Genomic DNA, 22,557 nt, shown 5'->3' on the forward strand with positions numbered 1-22,557 from the left:
TATCTCTACTACTAGCATTACTGGTAGCCCCGCCGGGGTGGCGCAGTGGTTACGGCGCTCAACTACTGTTCCCAAGGACGCGGGATCGAATCCCGGCCTCGGCGGCCGCTTTTCGATGGAGGCGAAAAGCAAGGCGCCCGTGTGCTGTGCGATGTCAGTGCACGTTAAAGAACCCCAGGTGGTCGAAATTTCCGGAGTCCTCCACTACGGCGTCTCTCATAGCCTGAGTCGCTTTAGGACGTTAAACCCCGCAAACCAACCAGCATTACTGGTAGCTGTATAGTACATTGCCCATGATCATACTATTCATTTATGCCAACGTACATCGAACCTGGATTTGGTGCCCACCGCCCTGACCTCTTGTCGCTTCGTGTTTTCGCAGAGCCCTGGCACTTCGACGAGCGACCTGGGCGCCCGGCTGGGCTGCGCGCTGGCGTCGCAGCTGCACCTGAAGCCCTCCTCCCAGTACCTCTCGGCGACGTCCTCTTCGGCGGGCGGCGGGGGCCGTGCCCCGCTCACGTCGGCGCTTTCCCAGCGGCTGTCTCGCGCCGTGGCCGGCGCCGCGAGCAGCAGCAGTGCCCTGTGGGACAAGTCCACCTCGCTGCCCAGCATCGCCGTGCAGCGGGTGGGACTGCTGCACCATGCCTCCACCACCTCAGGGGCCCCGGCGTCGTCGCGGCTTTCGGCGGTGGCGACTCGCTGCTCCCTGACGGCGACGGCCGCCACCGCCGGCGCAGCAACCGCGACGCCGGCGTCGCAGCCGGCGTCCTGCGGTGCGGCGCTACCGCCCGTTTCCACTGCCTCCTCCTCATCCTTGATGCACGGGTGAGCAGCACGTGTTTTCGTTAACTAATCGCCCCACTGCACGTGACAAGTGAAGCAGTTAGCATACGGCTCCACGTTCTCTCTCTCTCTCTCTTTTCACGCCTTAATGGGCCAGAGTGACAATGTAGTGTCTTGCGGGTGAAGTCTGTACTGCATGCGTATACCCTTGACATCTTTCTGGACTACAAAAAAAAAAAATGCGAAAGAGGTGCTTGTTCTGTGAGTAAGCGAAAAGAAGGATATCCAAAATGTTCATCTTCATCTACAAGAACAACGTCCAGAGGTTGTTGTGCATAAAGTTCGCCAATGAAACACCATCCCTACACGGGCTATCGTGCTTGGCCTAGACCTCAGTCTTCTCTAAGGCGAAGACGGCGGTGCATGTGTCTGTTTGCATGACTCCTGGGCATCCTACTGGACCACTTTCCAGAGGTGGTTGAATTTCCTCTTCTCTGCGGTATACGAAGTCGAGTATAACGCACGTCGTTGGAGGCTAGCGCAAAATTACATCACATTTATGCATTGCTTAAGCACTCCGTACATTAAGCTATTAAAACCATTTAAGGCTACTGAATGGGATATCCCGTTGTTAGGGACCGAACAAGAAGACAGAGTGGAATGCTTCTGACCTTGGGATGCTCTTGATCACGGTGAAAGCGCCCGTGTTGGTCGCTGAAGCGACATTTTGCAGTGACGCCATCTGGTTTCCAGATGCCGTGGGCATGACCATATACATGTATCGCATACTCTAATCACCACGGTCTGTAAATGACTAACTTCATATAGGCGCGATGCAGCGCCTTGGCAAAACACGAGGCACTCGTATGGCGAAAGGAAGGGTTGAACAGGGTTCAGCTAAAAGTGCTGAATGAAACGTAGCGACAGCGATCTGCGCGCAGCTGACCACTGAGAACTTGCGATGCGTGCGGTAGACTGGCGTGTTAATTGCGCCACCGGGACAGGGAAGGCGAAGTAACTGTCGCACACTTAGTTGATACCGGGACCACGAAATGCGGAAGCTATGGCGTGGGTTCCATTTCGGAACCTGGTGCTCAGCAGTAGAGTGCCATACACGCGCTCAGCCACTGCTTCGGGTCACAATGAAGCGGTTCTGCGTAGACAACTGGTAGTCAGAGGTTAGCTCGTGCCTTCGAAATCAAGTGGAAAAGAAAACAGGGGAAGTGTGGATAGCAAAGAAAACCGCAGCAGTACAAGTGGTAAAACGCCATTGTCAGAAAAGAATATAGGACACACATGAGCTCCGCTTTTAAGGGTATATGGCGCGATAGTGTAGGCTACCAGCCCACATATAAAGCACCACTCACTTACTCCCTGGTTCTATGCTCGGTGGCTCCGCTTTAACCAAATCGTATGAACGTGCCTACGCGACCTAGGAGTAACTTGAATTCAAGTGCCCCGGAGGGCTGATTCTGATACGAAGTACCTAAAAGATACATCCGACGTATCCATTCGATTCTCGGTGCAGGTACAGCAAACGTCAACTAAAGTCACGTCTAACGGATGTCTGCATGCCGCTTTATACGCGTGCATGAAGCGAGGAGGTGCTAAGAACGGTTCGCCAATTCTTATGCAGCTGCATTTCCACAATGGTGCAGATCACTTAGGGTTGTGAGCGGCGAGCACCGCTTTTCACGCGCACAGGTTGCCTAAACACGTGGATGTACGCACATTCACGATCGAGCAGTTTTCGTTTAGTTTCACCACCATCTGCTCGTAATGTCAGCTAGCTATTATTAACATCTACGCTGTCTTCGATCCTGCACCCGCACAACACGTACGCACATCGTCGTGCGGAACGCCCGTCCGTGCGTTGTAATCCGCATGACATGCTATGGCTTATAGTTATTTACATGCAGACGGATAGAATATCATGTTTATTAATGAAACCTTTCTTTAGAGACTACTTCATAGTCATGGAAATATGGATGCCGATTCTACTAGATGACTATATAGCTGGTACAGCGGCGATGATCAGCAGGCTGGCGAGCCTGCAGGGGTAAATACGCGCTGCACTGCAATACACCCGTGCACAACCGGAAAGCCGGAAGCGTGCATGATTCGCTTCCGCACGAACAGCGACGTTCTTTGGGCATTTCGGGGAAAACTAGCCAGTTAAGTGCTTAAATGCATGCAGCTTAGTTTTCTCGGTAAAAATTAACGCGCATGGAGTTTAGTGGGTCTAAACTCCTATCGGATGACTGTCGTCACAAACGAGCAGAAGATATGCAGCGCCGGACCTCGATACAAAAGATTGTTTGCATGGAATTAAATTCAGGAGTAAATTTGCTCCTCACCATTCTTTTTCAATCTTTCCCTCCCTAATTCTTCTTCTTACACAGAGTAGCATGTCAGCGAAATTTAAACGCCGGCTAAAATCTCTGTTTTTCATTAAAGGGTCTCTCTCTCTCTCAGTTCAACGCTGCTGCCCTGCGACTTGTCCCACGCACTGCAGTATACAACAGAAATGATCGCGAACGCGCATAGCACAAACTGAACAGTTTGTTGTTGCACTGAAGTTTTGTATATACGCTCGTGGGGCACCAATCGGTTCATTTCGGGCAGTGTATAGACACGGGAGAAACAGGGACTAAAGCTAGCCACCATGCTACTCAAACTTATGCATTGCGCCAACCTGCATTTGTCATGTAATTATGATCGAAACACATCGTTGTATACTTATGGCACCGAACCTATGAGGATGCCTCCGGTGATACGCCGGACTTTAAAACCGACGTACCCGAGGGGAAAATAGTACCTGGGTCCGTCCGGCGTATTAGCCACATCATCAAAAACAGTCATCGGATCCTTTTGACGTACCTTTCTTTATCCACGGTCATTCTGATATCGCCTTCTCATATGAAGGGACAGGCCTGAGTTGGCAGTTCCTGCCAAACGTAACTCCAGACAGCCCTATATATGTCCAGTCATTGCGCGGCCATACCAGCTGCCAGCTACCTCTTGCCAGTGCCATGTTCGTAATTTTTCGCCCTCAACACCGACGCCGTATTTTCAGGTGGACGGTGTCTTTAACGCCGTCACATTAAAATTGGCAAATATGCCGTGACGTACCGTTCAGCGTTGTCTTGGAAGCGAAGTAATGACAGGCAGTGCTCAGACATAATTTATCGCCATGTACGTAAGTTGCCCAAGATTGTAGTCAGAACTGATTAAGCGAGCTCAGCCTGTCACAAGGAGGGAAAAGCTTAGCGCAAGAGTTCATAAACTACGCCGTCGCCTCCATCTCTCCCTCCTGACTCAGCCACGCTTTTGAAACAGGAGCAGTAAGCGAACAAAGCTCTCATCACGTTACCCCAGGGCAGGACAACTTGAAAGTAAAGAGGAAGCGGCGCGGATCGTTCATGCCTTTTTGATTAGGCAACGCTGGAATCGTCTCGCACGCTGCAGGGGGGAACACAATGGGCGGTGGCCCAATCAGCGGAGGTAATTGACAGCGCATTTCTCTTCTATGCACTGCATGGGACACCGACTGGGGCGTGTTTCGACGACGTAACCAAGAAGATCGCCCACGGACCCGCTGCGAAGGCGAACTGTGCAGACGCCCTCGCTGCAAATTGATTTCCCTCGCACTCTTCATCAAGGCGCTTTCCTTTTCCAATTGTGACCCAGGCGCTACCGTCCAGCGCAATGAGCGTTTCGTCATCGACATTTACTAACGGGCCTTGGGCGACGCCCCGACCGTCAAAGGCAGACAGAGGCGAAAGAAAGAGCGACCATCAGTCCGTCGAAGTCCACGGGATTCGACTGCCGCGGTGGTGACAAAGCACGACGCGGTGCGGCTTGCGTCATCTTCGTCACTGTCTATAACGCAAATGTGAGCTTCGTAACTTTACCGGCTCCACCCCCCTCCCCCTTCTTACTTTGCTTTATCAGTTGACTCTCAGTCTGGATTTCTTAGTACACTGCAGTAAGTCAGCAAAAAAAAAAAAATGAGAGAGAGAGAGAGAGAGAGAGAGAGAAAGAGAGAGAGAGAGAGAGAGAAGGCACGGCAAAGGAATCGACTTACTTTTTGCTGCGGAGCCAAGAGCTGAACTCGCAATGCCCTACACAGCCTGAGGGAAGGTGATAAATGCGTACAATCCGCCGGTTAGCGTTGCTCATAGAGAGAAAGAGACTTGCCCAACCCGTGAGAGTGTATATAGTGGAAGGGTCATGTGAACTATTGAATTTGACTTCGTCGTGACTATATGGCCGTTTGCTGAACATTGAAGGACGCCTCGTTCTGGTGCGTAAAGATAGCTCTCGCACGTCCAGGGGGATTATTGGAATCCCAGTTCTTTTCAGCGGTGCCTCGGGCTGTGAGAGGCGCTCGCTCAAAAGGAATGATATTGTCTAATAGTTGCATCACCACTTACAACATGTTTGTATTTTCTCGTGAAAGATGAATTTATGATTTTTTTTTTCTGACCCTATATTGACATTCCTCAAACCGCGGGGAATTCTTACGAAAATTCAAAAGTTTAGGGGTTGTCAACTTTAACGTTTTTCACTACTCTCTCTTCCTTTGTTCTAACTTTCTGCAGCCTGGCGTACCTACTGTAACACCACGACCATTACCGCTACTTGTAACATCACTAAGTCACTATCATCAGGTTATCGTAGCCCAATCACTATCACCTGTCACAGATGTGTCACCTCCAAACTGCTATCATCGGCGTTTCATTATAGCCGAAGCTTCGTTCTATCCGGTGTTTCACTATAGCCAGTTTCAGTAAAGTCGGTGCATCGTTGTAGCCTGTGTTAGTTATCGCCCTGAGGTTTCCCAAAAACGCCGAGCTCACCGCTTTCGCTCCCACTGCTTATCTAATGATATGGTATCACGATAAGTATAGTCAATAAAAGTATAGTCACGATAAGTCATTTTTCTTATTTCACTCTTGCCGCGACCTACGGGTTCAAAGAGTGCGGCAGTCAGCTTAATAGATGAGGTTCTTCTCTCGTATACAGACTTTCACAAGTCATAAAAAATAACCGATTACAACGGCAATCGTAAATGTAAGCTATACTTCAGTGTGTCTGTTACATGCAAGGAAAAATAACAGAGCAATAGTAGAGGAGCAATTGGTTGATTTTACGCTATTTTTCATCCATCTTTTATTAACGCAGCACAAATATCCGCCGACCAATATGCATAGTATGGTGCGGTTTCCTTGGCTGATAGTCTATATAGTCTGTTGCACTGGCCTGCCACAGAATTTTTATCTGTTGTAGGCCGTCATTGCACCCGCCACCGTTTCGGTGGTGGACGACGGCTGTTGTTGCGGCGCGCGTCTTTCTCTCCCTCTTCCTTTTATTTCTTCTCTATATTCTCTGGCCCCGCCGGGGTGGTGCAGGGCTAAGACGCCCGACTACTGTGCCGGAGTGCCCGGGTTCGAACCCGACCTCGGCGGCTGCCTTTCGATGGAGGCGAAACGAAGAGGCGTCCGTGTGCTGTGCGATGTCAGCGCACGTTAAAGATCCCCAGGTGGTCGAAATTACTCCGTAGCCCTCCACTACGGCTCCTCTTTCTCTCCTTCCACTTTCACTCCCATCCTCATCCCTTCCCTTACAGCGCGGTTGCGGTGTCCACAGAAAACAAGTGAGACAGTTACCGCGAATTTCCCTTCCTATAAATAAATCAGTTTTAAATAAATCTCCAGTCTGCACGAGGCAGCGGAGGGGGCTCAGCTACAGAGCCAGTAGCAGGCCCGTGAATTTTCTTTTCCTTCTTCCTACAGCCACAACAACAACAACTGGCAGTATTGAAGAGCTCTGGACAACACACTCAATTACGCTTAGGAAGACATAATTACGCCAGTGTGTGGTTGTATACGGTCAGGCTTCATTTGCTAAGCAGTGCTTTAGACATGTTTTATTACTGTTAATTGGACTCGATCAGTTTTGATCTTGGCCTTGGTCATGGTATGGTAGCCATGAGGCTAACTGTAGTCATTGCCACTCATAACAAGTCAACGCTAGCAAGGCAAAGGAAGTAAGAGCTAGGCTTGGTTGTTGTCATAGCAACACTCGTTTATGCGGGCGAAAACCGAGATCCGGAAATCGGCAAAACTGGAGGCGAAACGAAGAGGCGCCCGTGTGCTGTGCGATGCGCTGTTAACCACTGCAGTGGTAAGACGCCCGACTACTGTGCCGGAGTACCCGGGTTCGAACCCGACCTCGGCGGCTGCGTTTCGATGGAGGCGAAACGAAGGGGCGTCCCAGCCCAGCGGCGGGGGCTAGGACCACATTAACAGAGCCGTAAGAAAAGAGAGTAATGAGGGAGTGAAATCGGAAAGAGGAGCCGTAGTGGAGGGCTTCGGCGAAAACAAGTGTGACAGTTACAGCACCTTTCCCTTCTGCGAACCAATTTTTACTATTTAAATAGGCAAAACCATCGTGCTTGGGCTAGGTGTACCTTACACTAGAAGTCGCGGCCTATCCTAGATTTACGCGGGAGGTTACGGTACAGGTGGCATTTTGGAGCGAAGCTCCACTTCTCACTACAGAGCTGAAGGCCAATCGACGCCTGACAATGACCTCTATTTCTCTCATTTAACCGCAGCGCGGCGTGCCGGAGCCAGAGCTGCAGTAACAACGCCAACAACAACGGCATCATGAACGGCGGCAGCATATCCGAGCTGCGCGGCAGCAACCTGGAGTCGGCGTGCAACGGCGTGGCGGCGGCCGTGTCTTCTGTGGACGGCCACCGCAGGAGGCAGTCTCCCGACGGACCAAATGTCGACCCGCACGGACGGCGGCTACCCCTCTCACCCGCTGGTAAGAGACACACACTGCTTCCAGCTGAGCGGAATCGTCATATTTTAACGCGGTAGCGTTAAGGAGCTCGTGTCGCAGAAAAGCCGGTGTCGTCGGCGTTGGCCGTGAGCGATAAATCCCGGCATACACTTCATAAATAAAAAGCAACTTCCAAGATGGGCTGGGTGGGAATCGAAATGGAATGCTTGAAAGCGGTACAAAAGCGCTTCTAGTGAATGCGGTGTTGCCTTAGAAACGTGCCGTAGAACGTTATACTGCGGTGTATATCGGTAATTATGAGCATGTTACTTACAGAAGTCGCAGTTACACGAGTAGCGAAGTACGTTTCCGCTACATTTCTTCTGTGCACATGCAGAGCCATCTTGCGGGAAACACAGAAGAACCCCTCCTCGCAATGTGCGGCGCTGCCCCGACACGTGGCGCGCCACTCGCCCCTGACGTTTCGCCGTGCACCCTCACGGGTTGTAGAATCAAGCGTCTTTCCTTTCTTTAGATCACTATCTTCGCTCATGTAGATTGTGAGAAGCACTTGTTTGAATAAATAATTAGAAAAAAGTTGTACAGTGCACTTAGAAGTGTTGAGTATGAAAACTATGCCTTTGTGTGACTCAAGAGCATACCGAGCGAATGAGTGGGCGGTGCGAACGAGGTGCAATAACGCTATCGCGTTCCACTCTTGAAGGCGAAGCTTAAGCGTCCTCCAAATTTTGTTTCCAAGCTGCCCGTTCATATTATCACAGATTTGGCCCCATTGTTTTTTGTAATGCAGACATGTATCTTTGCTTGGCGCAGTTACTCACCGCGGTTACTCGGTAGTCATGCAGTGGAACAGCATCCGGCTTCTGAGCCCGAGGCGGCGGCGGCGCGTTTCAGTTCGGTTTTAGAGGGTTTAACGTTGTGGTGTGCTCCGGAAATTTCGACCGGCTGTGGTTCTTTAACGTGCACTTGCATCGCACAGCACACGGGCGCCTAGCTTTTCGCCTCCGGACATTCAAGACTGGTAATGCGAGAGTATTACTGCGCCACAGCAAACCAAACCAATTTTGTCGTCAGATGTAATCGCCTTTTAACGGGTGGTATTAATGAAGGCGCATGTTTGCAAGTGCACGTTTCTTTATAGTACATATCTATGGTGAATGTTCCGCTCGGCGTCTCGCTGTCGTACCTGTGCGTCTTGCTGGCGCCCTTGTCGCAAAGCTTCGGCCCCTCGTAGTCGCGGCGTGTCCGTCGGGCATGTTGAAGGCTCGCACGAGCACGGGGCTTGGACACAGAAACGCAGAACGTCTCTCCCACACCGAGCAATGCTCCTTTCGCACGGCGCGCCTCGTCGCTGTCTGCGTACTTGCGAGGATGCCCGCCTGACAAGACCCAGGTAGATGTGGACAGTCCCCTTTCTGTGTGCCACGCGGATTCCACGGGATTTGAAACCGTGACACAGGTGCCGCCAATTGTATGCCCTTCATTGTAAGTGTAGGGTCCACCGAAAAGTGAGATCGATGCTGCGCCTTCCCGTTCCCCAAAACCAAACCATCTAGATATGTTCAACAATGCAACCATGTGCTGGTCTATCAATGCTAAATATCTTCGGAATGAAATGATAGTGTTAAAGGCGCTATCGCCTCTCCTGGGCTCGTGCCGCACAGTGGAAATTTCATTTCGTTGGCACGCGTTCGTTGCAGTGCTCCTGCAAGTGTGTGACTGGACGGTAGAAACGGCTAGAGCGCTAGACAAAGACAACCCATCTCGCGAACCGATCTCGTGCGTGCTAGATTACACCATGGGCCAAGAATTTTGCGTTTCAGCATTGCGCTTCGAAACAAGAACGCAGTATGATGTACACGGTGCTGCTGTCACGTGGCGTTCCTTGACGCGCGCTCGTTGCAGTGCTCCTGCAAGTGTGGGATTGGCGGTACAGCGTAGCGTCCCCTACGTTGTCATGGAAACGGCTGGAACGCTAGACAAAGAAAACCCATCTCTTGCGCGCTAGATTACACCATGAGCCAAGAATTTTGCACCTTCAGCATTGCGCTTCGAAACAAGAACGCAGTATGATGTACACGGTTCTGTCACGTGGCGTTCCTTGACGCGCGCTCGTTGCAGTGCTCCTGCAAGTGTGGGATTGGCGGTACGGCGTAGCGTCCCCTACGTTGTCATGGAAACGGCTGGAACGCTAGACAAAGAAAACCCATCTCGCGCGCGCTAGAGTACACCATGAGCCAAGAATTTTGCGCCTTCACCATTGCGCTTCGAAACAAGAACGCAGTATGACGTATGTTATTTGGGCAGCACCTAGCGTTTGTATTACGACGGCTGTGCGATCGAACGCAACCAGCTGCGGTGGCCGAGGGGTTAACCAACGCCTCCTAAACACAATGTCTGCTCGCTACATGTCATAACATCGGTCAGGTCATCGCTGGCCGACTAACGGGTGGTGGTGAAGGGTGGCTGTTCCTGACCCTACGGTGCTGGGACTGGTCTTTTTCTAAACCGAGCGCTCTTTTCGTTGACGCTTCGCCTGCAGCTGTGTCTTCGGCCCTTGTCCTACCCAGCGCTGCCCGGTAGCGTTGTTCCTCAATTAGTTCTAGCTTTTGTTTGGTTTTCCTTATGTCCTCCATCCATTCACCCGGTCCTCGGCTCTCCTGTTTTACCATTTTATGAAGCAGTGTCCTTAAATGCACTTCATTTTGTTTCTCTTCGTGACTTATAATAGCAGATCTTTCAATTGCTAATCACATCGAAGAAATAGAATGCGGAGTGGTATTATCAACAGACATGAATCATATCAAAACAGCGTTTTTCGAACATTACCAGGCGCTCTTCGCATCACACCCGGTAGATGGTATTACATTTAAGGGTGAGTTTCTAGCTGAGCTACCGCGTCTCGACGACGAAACAAAAGACAGATTAGAACTGGACATAACAGAAACAGAGGTGGAGCACGCAATTGATTAATTAAACCCCGGCAAATCCCCAGGACCGGACGGGTTCAGTGCGACCTTTTATAAAGTACCTAAACACGAAATAGCCCCTGTCCTAAATGTAATCTTTAACGAAGACTTCAAAAAAAAAAGGCTCTTCCTCCGTCATATGAGTCGTCCCACACTGTGCTCATTCCAAAAACAAATGAAATAAGTAAGCTAAGACTGATTACTGCATACCGGCCAATAGCGCTCACAAACGTGGAGTACACAATTTTTATGAAGGTTCTATGGCGAAGGTTGCAGACCATGATTAGAGACATAGTTGGGCCTCATCAGACATTTGGGATCAAAGGGCGCTCCATTTTCACCAATATCCATAAAGCGAGCAGTGTATTAGAATACTGTAATGACAGTAATGGTCGGGTGCCTTTTTCCAGATTGACTTAGCAAAGGCATTTGACTGTGTCGCTCACGAACTGTTGTTTGCCATTTTAGACCATGTGAATGTCGGTTCTAGCTGTTGTCCGTGAGAGCGTGGCTTTGGCGTACCGGAGCTGCACGACGAGATTGATTGTTAACAAATGTTTAGGGGACCCCAGCAGTGTACAGTGTTCCGTACGCTAGGGCTGTCCCCTCAGCCCTCTTTTATTTTGCATCTATATAGAGACCCATTGTTTGAAAATACTCAAGAATAATATCATTCAGGGATTCAGTGTACAAGCAGCCGAAGTAAAGCTGTTAGCGTATGCAGACGACATCGCTGTTTTTACCGATGATGAGGGGGCATATGGCAAGCTGTGAAGTGTTTGCGCAAATTCAATCGCGTCACCGGTAGTGGAGTTAACTGGTCTAAGTGCCTCGGCCTTTGGCATGGAAGGTGGCCATCTACGCCTGAACGGTTTGCCAATGTGCCTTGGACGACGACACCAGATAGGTACTGGGGAGTTCCGCTTATGGCTTACCGTGACAGTGAACAGTATTGGAGAGGGCAGGCTAAAGAGATAAAGGACAAAGCTGAAAAGTGGAGAGGGACCAACCTATCTATTTTTGCAAGGGCCACAGTTTGCAATTTGTTCTTTATCAGTAAGTTCTGGTATGTTATGCAGGTGTTGCACTGTTCACGGTTAAATATTCAGAAACTGCACAGGAATTTCGCTGTATTTGCCTGGGCGTCTGAATGGGAGCGCTGCAGCCGGACTAACTTGTTCAGACGAGTAAAAGATGGTGGGCTTGGATTGGGCCACCTGTTTTTGCGACAGCTGGCCAGTCGTTTTTTTGTTTTTTAAAGACACGACCGACCCGTTCTACGCACCGTATGCCAAGTCAGACTGAGGCGGCTGCTACCGGAGTACGTGGTTTCAATGGAAGATTTTTCCGCAGGGATTAAGGGCTTTTGTAGAGAAGTCGTAGCAAGTGTTCAGTTCCTTTCAGCGCGGTTCTCAAGTGATTATTTGTCTACAGTAAAACGAAAGAAATTATCGTGCATTGTGTGACATTATGTTCCCTGTGCCTTTGTACAGGGTCTTATACGATGGAGGCCCAGGTGCAGATGTTTTAAAAAGGGTAAAAAGAATGCAGGTGACGCCAGGAGCAAAAACCTTTTTTAAATTGCACACCGGAACCTTGCAGGTGAAAACATTTTCGGAGAAAAAGGGATTATTCATACCCTGGGGATCACATTGTTTAATATGCAGGAAGCCAGAAACCACAGACTATATTTTTTTACACTGTTCGGAAGGAGTATATTTTTGGGACGTATTGCAAAGAACGCTAATGAAAGATTTTCCGCTAGACCCGCATGGCATTCGGTACTTATGCGTTGAAAATGAGGATAGGGTACCATTTGATTTAATTATGCTCATGGGCCTCCACTGTATATAGCGCTCAAGAATGGCGGGTTACCATTGCGATAAAGATGCACGGCCTGCCAGAATTTATTTTCGTGTGTTGTGTTGTGTTTTATGACACACAGGCAACTAAGGCCTATGGTCGAAATTCAAAAAGGTCGAAATTACTCCGTAGCCCTCTACTACGGCTCCTCTTTCTTTCCTTCCAACTTAACTCCCACCTTCCTCTCTTCCCTTACGGCACAGTTGAGGTGTCCACAGAAAACAAGTGAAACAGTTACCGCGCCTTTCCCTTCCTATAAATCAATCAGGTGGCTCAGCTACAGAGCCAGTAGCAGACCCGTGCATTTCATTTTTCTTCTTCCTACAGCCACAACAACAACAACATTGACATCGCGCAGCACACGGATTCCTCTCAACAATCGAAACGCAGTCGCCGTCGGTCGATTTCTAGCCCGAGTACTCCGGAACAGTAGTCGGGCATCTTAATCACTCCGCCACCGAGACGGAGCCATAAATATTAAATGCAAATTGATTTTAGGAAAGGAAAAAAGCTGTACCTGTCACACTTTGTCCTTGGACACCTGACCGCGCCATACTAGGTAGTGTTGCGTCGTAAGGGAAGGAAGGCGGGAGGGAAAGTGGAAACAGAGAACGAGGTGCCTTATTTGAGAGCTGTCGAGTACTTTCGACCACGCGGGGATCTTTAATATGCACCGATATTGCCCAGCACACGGACGCCTTTGCGTGGACGTTCCCCGTTCAGACGGACGCGGCTACTGAGAAGGCCGTCGTTTCTTTGATAAGGAAACGGGCGGCAGAGTCTCGTGCTTTCGTGCGGAAAGAAAGTTGCCTTGAATGGGGGTATATATACGCTGCAGCTGACGCGCAGCAAAGGAAGTTGTGGGTCACGCACCTGGGGAGGGAGCTTCGTCTCATAGCAGACTTCGTCACCACCCTTGTCCGGTAATTTCGCTGGGAAGTTCCCCTGGGTTTATTCTGCCACGTTAACTATCGCGCTCCGTAAGATGTACTACATACGTATGCAGTGGTACCTTGGCTTGGAAATTAATCGGTACCTGCGAGTTATGGCTTTGACTCCCCAGAAGCAACCTATGCGAAAGCAGCGGATGACACTTTGGCTGTATGTGGCCATGCTCGCCAACGCGCAAAACTCCCGCGGTTTTTCCACTGCTCTGAACTTTGAGCATTCACAAAGGCGCACCCAATGCTTTCTAGCCACCAAACTTGACTTCCGTTTGTATAAAGCCATTTTTGTTTACAGATATGAAAGTGGCATCGTTACTTCGCAATAAGTTGTTCCGTAAAATACCCGTATCCGTAACGCATAACTGTGAGTAGCACTGTTCGGTCGAGTGTTGACGCTCTAGTATCTCAAAATTAAAACCTCCACCTCGCTGTTTATAATTCACCGGCGCGAGGCTCGTACGAGTGAAAAGTATCACTTGCTCACTTGCGGTTTGCGCACTGTGTCTAGCTTTTTTTTTTTTTTTTTGAAACGCTTGCCGCTTGCGCGTAGCACTGCAAGCGATGAGATGACCGTAACTAATCATTTTCATTTCTGGTCGTGACAGCCGTTTTTCGATGGAGGCGAAACTCAAGGTGCCCATGTGCCGTGCAATGTCAGTGCACTTTAAAGAACCCTTGATGGTCGAAATTTCCGGAGCTTTCCACTACGGTGTCTCTCATAGCCTAAGTCGTGTGGAGAAGTTAAACCCCGCAAATCAAATTGATCCCTTTCTCCTATCGCTCTATTTCTCGCTCGCTTATTTTCCTGCCTCATAGTTTTGCACGGCGATGGCAAGATACCCCCATATTATTACGCATTCAGAGAACTGCGACAGATTCGACTCACTTTTGAAGAGTCGATATCCCGTGCCGGTAAGCACTGCCGATATGAGTGTCTGTGGCTTCTTTCCCTAGTGTAACTTAGGTTCATCACTCCGCTGCTATTCTTGTCCGTTCACGCAGAGGCCATCCTGTACTACGGCACCCGGCTGAGCAACTACGAGCGGACCGAGGCGTCCCAGTACCGCGACATCTGGTATCTGGGCCTGGACGCTAGCAAGATCGAGTTCGATGAGGGGGTCGGCCAGAACGGCGGATACGACGACGAGACCGGCTCCTATATCAAGGTAGCACAACCACGTGACATCCCTCTGTTTCTTCCGATCGGTAGATCTATCGGTTGAAAGTCGTCTACATTAAGGGCTAACAAAAATAAGGTAGCGCTGGCCTTGCCGAGACATGTATATAATGCCTGGAAGCAGGATGAATTCGAATTTTCGGATGAAGTGTTGTTAAGGGTGCAAACGAGCACATAGAACTTATGCAAGTTTTGCATGTGCTTAATGGTTGAACTGCGCTTTTTTTAATTTGAGCTACCAAATTATCGGTGATTTATTTTATCTTTTGTAAAAATTAAGAATCTGCTTTCACATGGAGCACAGCGGCTGCCATGCATACTGCTAATCAAAGTCCTTTAATTCTGTAGAATTGGAAGTTGTTCCGAGTATATAAAAGTAGTCAAGGTTAGATCACAAGCTGAAAAGGCGGATTGAGGAGCCATTGAATTAAGGCAGACACATTAAATGGGCTCAACAAGAATATTGCCCCGTATGTCCCGTCTCCCTTCTAGCACGCCATTATTCCCCCTAACCTGATCCTCTCATAGCGTTGCCACTAGCTAGAATACCACTGCTAACTGAGCAGTGACTTTCTAAGCTATCCCTTGCCTTCTTTAGCCGAGCGCCACCTGCGCCGCATAAAGTGCCATGAATAAGCATAATGAATGAGTAGAGCTAAACTTATCTGCCTAGCGCATCAATCAGCATAAGTTGATTGTCATTCTGCCACCGGAAGATGTGGAGCGATAGGAAGCTCCAGGTATAGGCCGGGAGCGTAGGCGGCAGGATCCCTGCTCTTAAGATCCCACAGCAATGACGTCAGCCAAGACCAGTCTGCGCATGCGCGCGGTGAGTGACACTAGTAAATTTCTGCTCGCACGTGCAAGTGCTTGCGAGTGGTCTTTCTTTTGGTATTGAGTCGCGCAAGAATGAAAATTGATGAAAACAACTAAGCACAGTACGAGAAAGTAGGTATTCAACACGTTACGTGCATGTGCCATGTCCTGTGAGACAACAGCGCTCAACAACAACAACAATGCGTGCGATGCGAGGCTGCGGCGATGACTTCATTGCCTAATGCAGCGGCCAGTAAAACTTACCGCGGGTTCGAACCACGTTCTCAGCCGTACGTTGTTTTCCTGTTACGTGTTTTATTTATTAGAGAGATTTAGCTTGATGGAGACGTACTGATGGACCCCTCCTGGGCACGCGCATTGACAGGGGTGAGTGCAATCGCGGCCACTGCGTCTGCGTGGGAGGGGTATGGTAAACCGATATACGCCTACGGCAGTACGTCACCGGCAAGCTATTTTTTTTTTTTGTTTATTTCTCCTTCGGGCAACATACAGGTATTGCCCACGAGGCAAGACAAAAGGAGGTGCTAAACCTCCTGACTGGGTCTTGTCCTCGCCTGGGTACAGCAGCAGGAGCGGTATTGCATTGTACAACAACAAAAGGCTGTCTTTGCCATCGCTTACAAAACAGACGCATCATAAACAGTTCTTGTAAATATATACAGATAATAAAATAATAATACACACTAAATCATATACAAAAATGGTACAGTAATGCAATACATTAGGGTTGTTCGAACCGATACAGCATTCCATCAACCCCACAGACCATCCACCACAGAACACCGCACAATCTGCACGACACACCACCCCATCCGCACGGCATATCATACGAATTGTATGGCATATCATACAGACCGCACGATATGCCACACAGACCGCACGACATCCTACTATGAACAATCTATGAGGCCACCGCACCACAGAACCCCCCCCCCCCCCCCCCCCCCCCAGCAGGGTTACATCAAACGGAACCAGAAGTAAGCATTTTGTTAGGACACAACGTTAGACAAAAAGAAAGACGAACAGATGCGTTTAAAACCCCTGTGCGTGGAACTATTTTTAGCTGCATCTATTACAAACGGATGAGAATTACACATCAACATGATCTGATGCTCAATTGATTGTGTTCCGTAGTTAGTACGAGGCCTATTTACCACAACAGAAGTTTGACGCAAGCTGTAACCAGTAGATCTGTTTAGGTACGTGTTAAAAAAATTAATGTAATTTGTTTTTATTTCGTTATAAATAAACACACATATTTTGAGTTCATACATGATTTTCACAGGGATCATTCGAGACTGTGTATTTGCCGAGCAACTATTTGTGTTGTTTCCTGCAGGTAAAAGTAACCGAGCTGCACGCGACTGGAGGGCTGATATTTTTTCTAAGTCAGTTTTGTTACAAGTACCCCAGATAAGAAGACAATAACTGATGCGAGAATGGATAAGAGAGAAATACAACTGTCTTTTCAGCGAGCAAGGTATAAGATCTCGAAGCCGGGAAAGCATACCAATAGCTCTCGCTATCTTGACACGGGTGTGGTCTATGTGGTCGCTCCAGCCTAGGTTGTGATGGAATTTAACTCCTAGAAAGGAATGGGAGCTGACACGTTCAAGGTAGCAAGAGCCGTAGCGAAGCTTAAAATCGTAATCTATTGGTTTGTTTTTTGCACAGAAAAGCATAAATTTAGTTTTTTTCTCGTTGAGTTCAAGACTATTTAAGTTTAGCCATACACTAAGATTTAATAGCCACGTGTTAGCAGTGTTTTCAAGTTCATTAAGATTTGTTCCAGAGAAGAATACATTCGTATCGTCTGCATATAATACTATGTCATCAGTTTGAGGAATGTTAACTATATCGTTTATATAGATCAAGAAGAGCAAAGGGGCCTAATATAGATCCTTGCGGTACACCATATTTTACAGTCCTTGGGTTTGATTTGTAGCCATGTAGGCATACGAACTGAAAACGCGACTCAAGGTAACTGCGCATGAGTTGAAGTGCTATGCCCCTAATTCCACATATTTCCAGTTTTCTTAGCAAAATATGATGTTTGATGGAATCGAAGGCTTTGCGAAAATCTAGAAATATTCCAACGGTGTACAGCTTATCCTCAATATTTTTAATTATTTTATTTTTTATTTGTACGAGAGCCATTTCAGTTGATCTTCCTTTCTGGAACCCGTACTGCTTTGTTGATATGATGTTTTTTGCAACAAAAAAGTTGTTGAGGCGTTTGTGTATGACACGTTCAATCACTTTCGAAAAAAGAGGCAAAACTGAGATCGGCCTATAGTTGTTCAGGTCACTGTATTTTCCTCCCTTGTGAATGACGACGACACGAGCTATCTTCATTTTCTCAGGAAAGATTCCCGAAGCGAGTATGCGGTTGCAGATGTAAGCGAGTGGTTTTGAGATTAAGTGGGCAGTTTCTTTTATAGGTGCGGCTTTAATGTCGTCGTGGCCAGCTGCCGATCGGTTATCGAACGAGTTTATTATAAGGTTTATCACATCCTCAGAAGTGGGCGTTAAAAATGCACTTTCAAGCAGCGCCTGCCCTATATATCTCTCCAGACTGCTGTGAGGCAATGAAAGAGATGAAAAGTTTCCAGCACCTGCGTTAGCTAGATGATCATTGATAAGGTTAACTAAGTTTTGCTCCGAATAAGTGGCTCCATTTATAACTAATTCAAATGGTATACCAGAAACGTGCGTGGCGTTTAGTTCATTGAATTGTTTCCATGTTTTTCGGGGGTTATCTGCGCACTTTTCGAACTTATGTTGATAGAATCTACACTTGGCTTTCTTTAAGTCAGAGCTAAGTTTGTTTCTGAACCGCTTGAATTCTTGCAGCTTTGCAATATCACGCGTCCGCAGAAACTGTTCGAACAGCTTATCCTTGTGTTTTATGCGCTTAAAAAGGTCATTCGTAATCCATTCTTTCCTTGCTTTCTTGTGCCGAACAATTGTTGTGAGAGGGAATGCAGCATCGTAACAAATTTGTAATTCGGACATAAAAATATCGTAGGATACAGATGGATCGGGTTCCTTATATACGTTCGCCCAGTTCAAGTTATCAACAAGTGAATGAAAGGTCTTTTTTCCGCCGTCATTGATGATACGGATAGTATTATTTGTGCATTGTGTACGTGTGGCGATCGGTAATGCTACAAAAATTGGTAGATGATCGCTCAGTCCTGAACAAAGTACACCGGAGCAACTAGCAGACTTAGAAAAATCTGTAAAACATAAGTCGATCAGAGTACTTGTATTCGATGTGACTCTCGTAGGCTGTTCAATGACGTTCTCACAACCATTTTGAAGCATAATTTCAAGAAGTTGAACTTTAGCAGGGTTATTAGAGTTAAGATCGATATTAAAGTCCCCTATGATCACTACATGCCTCTTCCAGGAATTGACAAAATCCATGAGTGATTCAATGTAGTTTAAAAAAATTGACAGCGTGCCCTGGGGCGGTCGGTAGACGCATACGATGGCAATGTTTTTGCACATGATGGCAACAGTTTCAAGGTCGTCACACATGCAGGTAAAGTCGTCTATGGTATCATAGTGAAAACAGTCGCGGATAAATAGGGACACACCTCCACCCCGTTTTTGCACACGATAAACAGAAACGTGACTGTACCCGGAAAAATTCGTAACATCAGTGACACTTGAGAACCATGTTTCTGAAAAAGCCAAGAAATCAAAGGAACACTGTAGTTGTGAGAGGTATGTACTAACGTCATCTTGTTTGTTCCTCAGACTTTGTGTATTTAAATGAAAAAAAGAAAGCCCCTTTTCACGAAAACACTTGTTACTTTTCACCAGATCATTGAACGAAGTAGTCGTGTGGTACGCCATCTTGATTTCTTGAAATCGAAATAGCCGTCGTCACTAACCTAAAGAATTTTGCTCAGGTCATTTTCGGTTGCAATCCTGATAGCACTTGCTTTTGCTTGTTTTCTTACAAACACTTTACCCTCAGAAGTCCACACGAATTTGTAGTCATATTCCTTTGCCCTTATCTTCGCCAGTCACAGCAATCGCCTGTTCATTGCTGTCAAGTTTTCATAGAAGCTGATGTTGGTCAACTTTTCTTGCGGAAATCTCTCTATTATTTGTCCATCACGTGGTTCATGACGTCACACTGTGACGCCGGTTGAGAGAATAGCTTCGATGCCTCAGGGATTCTATACCTACATATCCGCTGTCTTCCTACTTTTCGTTGTTCGCATGCACGAAAATCCTGCAATATTTGTGCAGAGGAAAAGAGCGCGATGAAATGCATTGTTTCCGATGCTCCGTTTTAGGTTCCATTTAGTGTTTCTTTCGCGTCGCGATTGCAGACGAGCCTGAGGGCGAGAATCGGAAGTTGACACACTACTATACCGGAGGCCTCAAACTCATACTAACTATACGAGTCTCGCTTAGAATATTGAATATCTGGCGGGAAAAGAGCCGGAAGATAAAAAAAAAAAAAGAATAGAAAAAATAAAAACACTAGCAGAAATTTAAAGCAGAATAAAGTAAATAAAATTCATTCAATACGTTCTCTGAACACTGGACGGCCGCCACTTCAAGATGACTTGCAGAGAGGTACTAAAAATGTGCAACGGTGGATCAGTACCAGAGTCACTTATCAACAAAAGACGAAAACGTCGACTTGGAGATGAAATAGAGGGAGTGTTGTCGGGCGCCTTCCTCTTGAAGGCAGCTTATTTCCGTCTGAAGTTCTCGGGTTAAGGGGGCCAGCTAGTGCCTCTTTTCATTCCCAGAGAGCACGCGTACTACCTATATAGTTTATTTTGGTTACGAAAAGAATCCGGTGGTAAAGCTGACTCATGAAGCTAATGTGCGCGTGCTTTCGGAATAAAGGCTGTAATTTTTTTAGCCAACGGACTGAATCACAGGCCCGCGTGTTCGAGATCCTCCACTGGTCAAGTAAAACCAATAAAGGCAATGTTCAACAGCGCTAAAAGAGAGAGAGAGAGAGATGAGCGCACATGTAGACAAGAACAGGACGGGCGCTAAACTCTAGCTGGTTTTACTTCTGCTAAATAAGTAACAGCGGGAATTTGCTGCACCTAAAACTTGGCGATGTAAACGCCTTTAAGCACCCTCACAAAGCCGGCCAGCATATGTGCTTCACTTTTTACCCTATATAATCAAACTAAGCATACAACTTTCGCCACTAAAGAGAGACACCGATTTGTCACTGATCCAAGCCGAACCCTGCCTTTTGATATAGGAAGCTTCGAGTGCCTCACGGGCGAACGTGTCCTTGCTCTTTCTTAAAATTCTTATTTGTGTCAACTTCGACTCCCGCTTCGATTTAAAATCACAAGATCGGCAGTGGGTGGGCAGATGTAAATTCAGATAGATTTTTTTTATATTATATATAGAACGCTTCTTCTCTGCTACCCGATCAATCGCGCAGATATCGCATATCCCTGCATAGTAATACGGCACGTTCGGCTCAGCAACACACGCAGTTGAGAAAGACCATTACGCTGAGAGCTGCTGACCGACGGAGCTCACTCGGGAAGCTTGCACAATGAATTGCTGAAGAATTAAGAACGTTCGAACGAACACCATGTGAAGAGGATGAATCGAACGAACGCCGCTCGAGATGAACTGGACCAGAAAACGCACCACCACCCCCTCCTCCCCCTTCTTTTTTTCCTCTTTTTGTTCCGTCGTTTCATGGCGAAAGATGAGCTCATCTTTCTATCAAAGGGCCAGCGAGACGCCCAAATGGGCGCGCTCGCAATGCACTCCCCGTGATGACAGCTGCGGCTCGGGGAAAAGAATAAAGCTCCTGAAATGTCTCGTATTTCGGCTTATTTCTGATTTCGCTCGCTCATCTCAGCGCCGCCGCTCAATCCCTTCACGCAACGAGCGAACGGAATAGCCTCGGAGAATATCGACGCGCACCCCCCGAGGTCGTTGGCTCAGCAAGACAGACGCCCTCTTAGTTGATGTCCATCAGCGGAGCGCAAAGAGCGCATAACAGTGCAGTAAGAGACTGTATGACAGCGACGAGAACAAAAAACGAAAAAAGAAAGATCAGGGCCATTACAGCGAATGTCCTTCCACGCGGCGGACGTCTAAAGGTGAAGGAAATAAGCCTTGCCACTGACACGCCGCGAACGGAATGACACGTTTTTATTGAGCTTACATTGGTTATGATGGAAGTAAAGTGGGGGAATTATTTTAGATACGAAGTATTATTTAAAAAATCTAAAAGGCGCCTTTGTGATACGAACTCGCGACCTCGGCATGCTGTGTGCGATGTTCATAACCAGAAGTATTGAACACATCCTATAAAACAGTTCTTGAGCGCAATTTTTATTTGCTTTGGTTTAGTTTATGGGGGTAAACGCCCAGAAGCGACTCAGACTATGAAACGCCGTAGTGCAGAGCTTCGAAAATTTCGACTACCTGGGGTTATTTACCATCCACCGGCAACGCACAGCACACGGGCGCCTTGCTCTTTCCGCCTGCATCGGAAAGCGGCCGTCGCGGCCGGGATTCAATCGCGCATCTTTGGGCACAATTGTGGAGCGCCCTAACCACTGCACCAGCGCGGCGATTAAACGTCTTATGGTGTCCCAAGGCACTCTATGTGTTTAGCAGCACTGGTTCACGGTGGAACATATTTCGCTGGGTTAATGTGCAGTGTTTGGCGCGGAAAAGCGGGTGTTGTGTTCTGTTCAAGCCGCACCGCGCTGTAGCCTTCACAGGGCTTAGGACACCACTCAGTGGAGTGTCACTTTCAGACCGCGCTTCTCGCTTTCACTTTTTCTTGTATGCTCCTCTTCCATTTTACACAGTGCAAGGTAGCCATCTGGAACACCCTATTGGTTAACCACCTTGCGTTACTTCTGTCTCGCTCATTTGCGCATATATCACTAAACCATTTTACACCCTTGTATATGTAACGCTATCCCGGGACTAACACCCCTTGATTAGAGCAGCACTGCTTCACCGTGGAACATCGTTCGTTGTGCAAATGTCATTATACTTCGTCTGACAGGATATCTGCAGCAGTGCGAAAGGCATAGTAGCCCTTGCAATTGTGCTGTGCCTCTCGCCCTTGCGCACGAGAATAGTGCTCCTATACTGTCACCCCCGCCGATTTGGGGGGCGAGAGGTGCGTAGG

The 22,557-nt window shown here is 47.9% G+C and overlaps 1 protein-coding gene across 1 annotated transcript in view; it reads left to right on the forward strand.

The window, feature by feature from the left end:
• LOC146191791 (dual specificity tyrosine-phosphorylation-regulated kinase 4-like) overlaps positions 1-22,557 on the forward strand; it is a 177,919-nt gene that overhangs the window by 132,964 nt on the left and 22,398 nt on the right. The window contains exons 2-4 of the mRNA XM_084602292.1: positions 383-825; positions 7,406-7,620; positions 14,381-14,544. Coding sequence (XP_084458418.1) covers positions 383-825; positions 7,406-7,620; positions 14,381-14,544 — 822 coding nt within the window. The remainder of the gene's footprint in view (positions 1-382; positions 826-7,405; positions 7,621-14,380; positions 14,545-22,557) is intronic.

Source organism: Amblyomma maculatum, chromosome 4 (genome assembly GCF_055883805.1).
Source record: "Amblyomma maculatum isolate TAMU_Amacu chromosome 4, ASM5588380v1, whole genome shotgun sequence".
NCBI lineage: Eukaryota > Metazoa > Arthropoda > Arachnida > Ixodida > Ixodidae > Amblyomma > Amblyomma maculatum.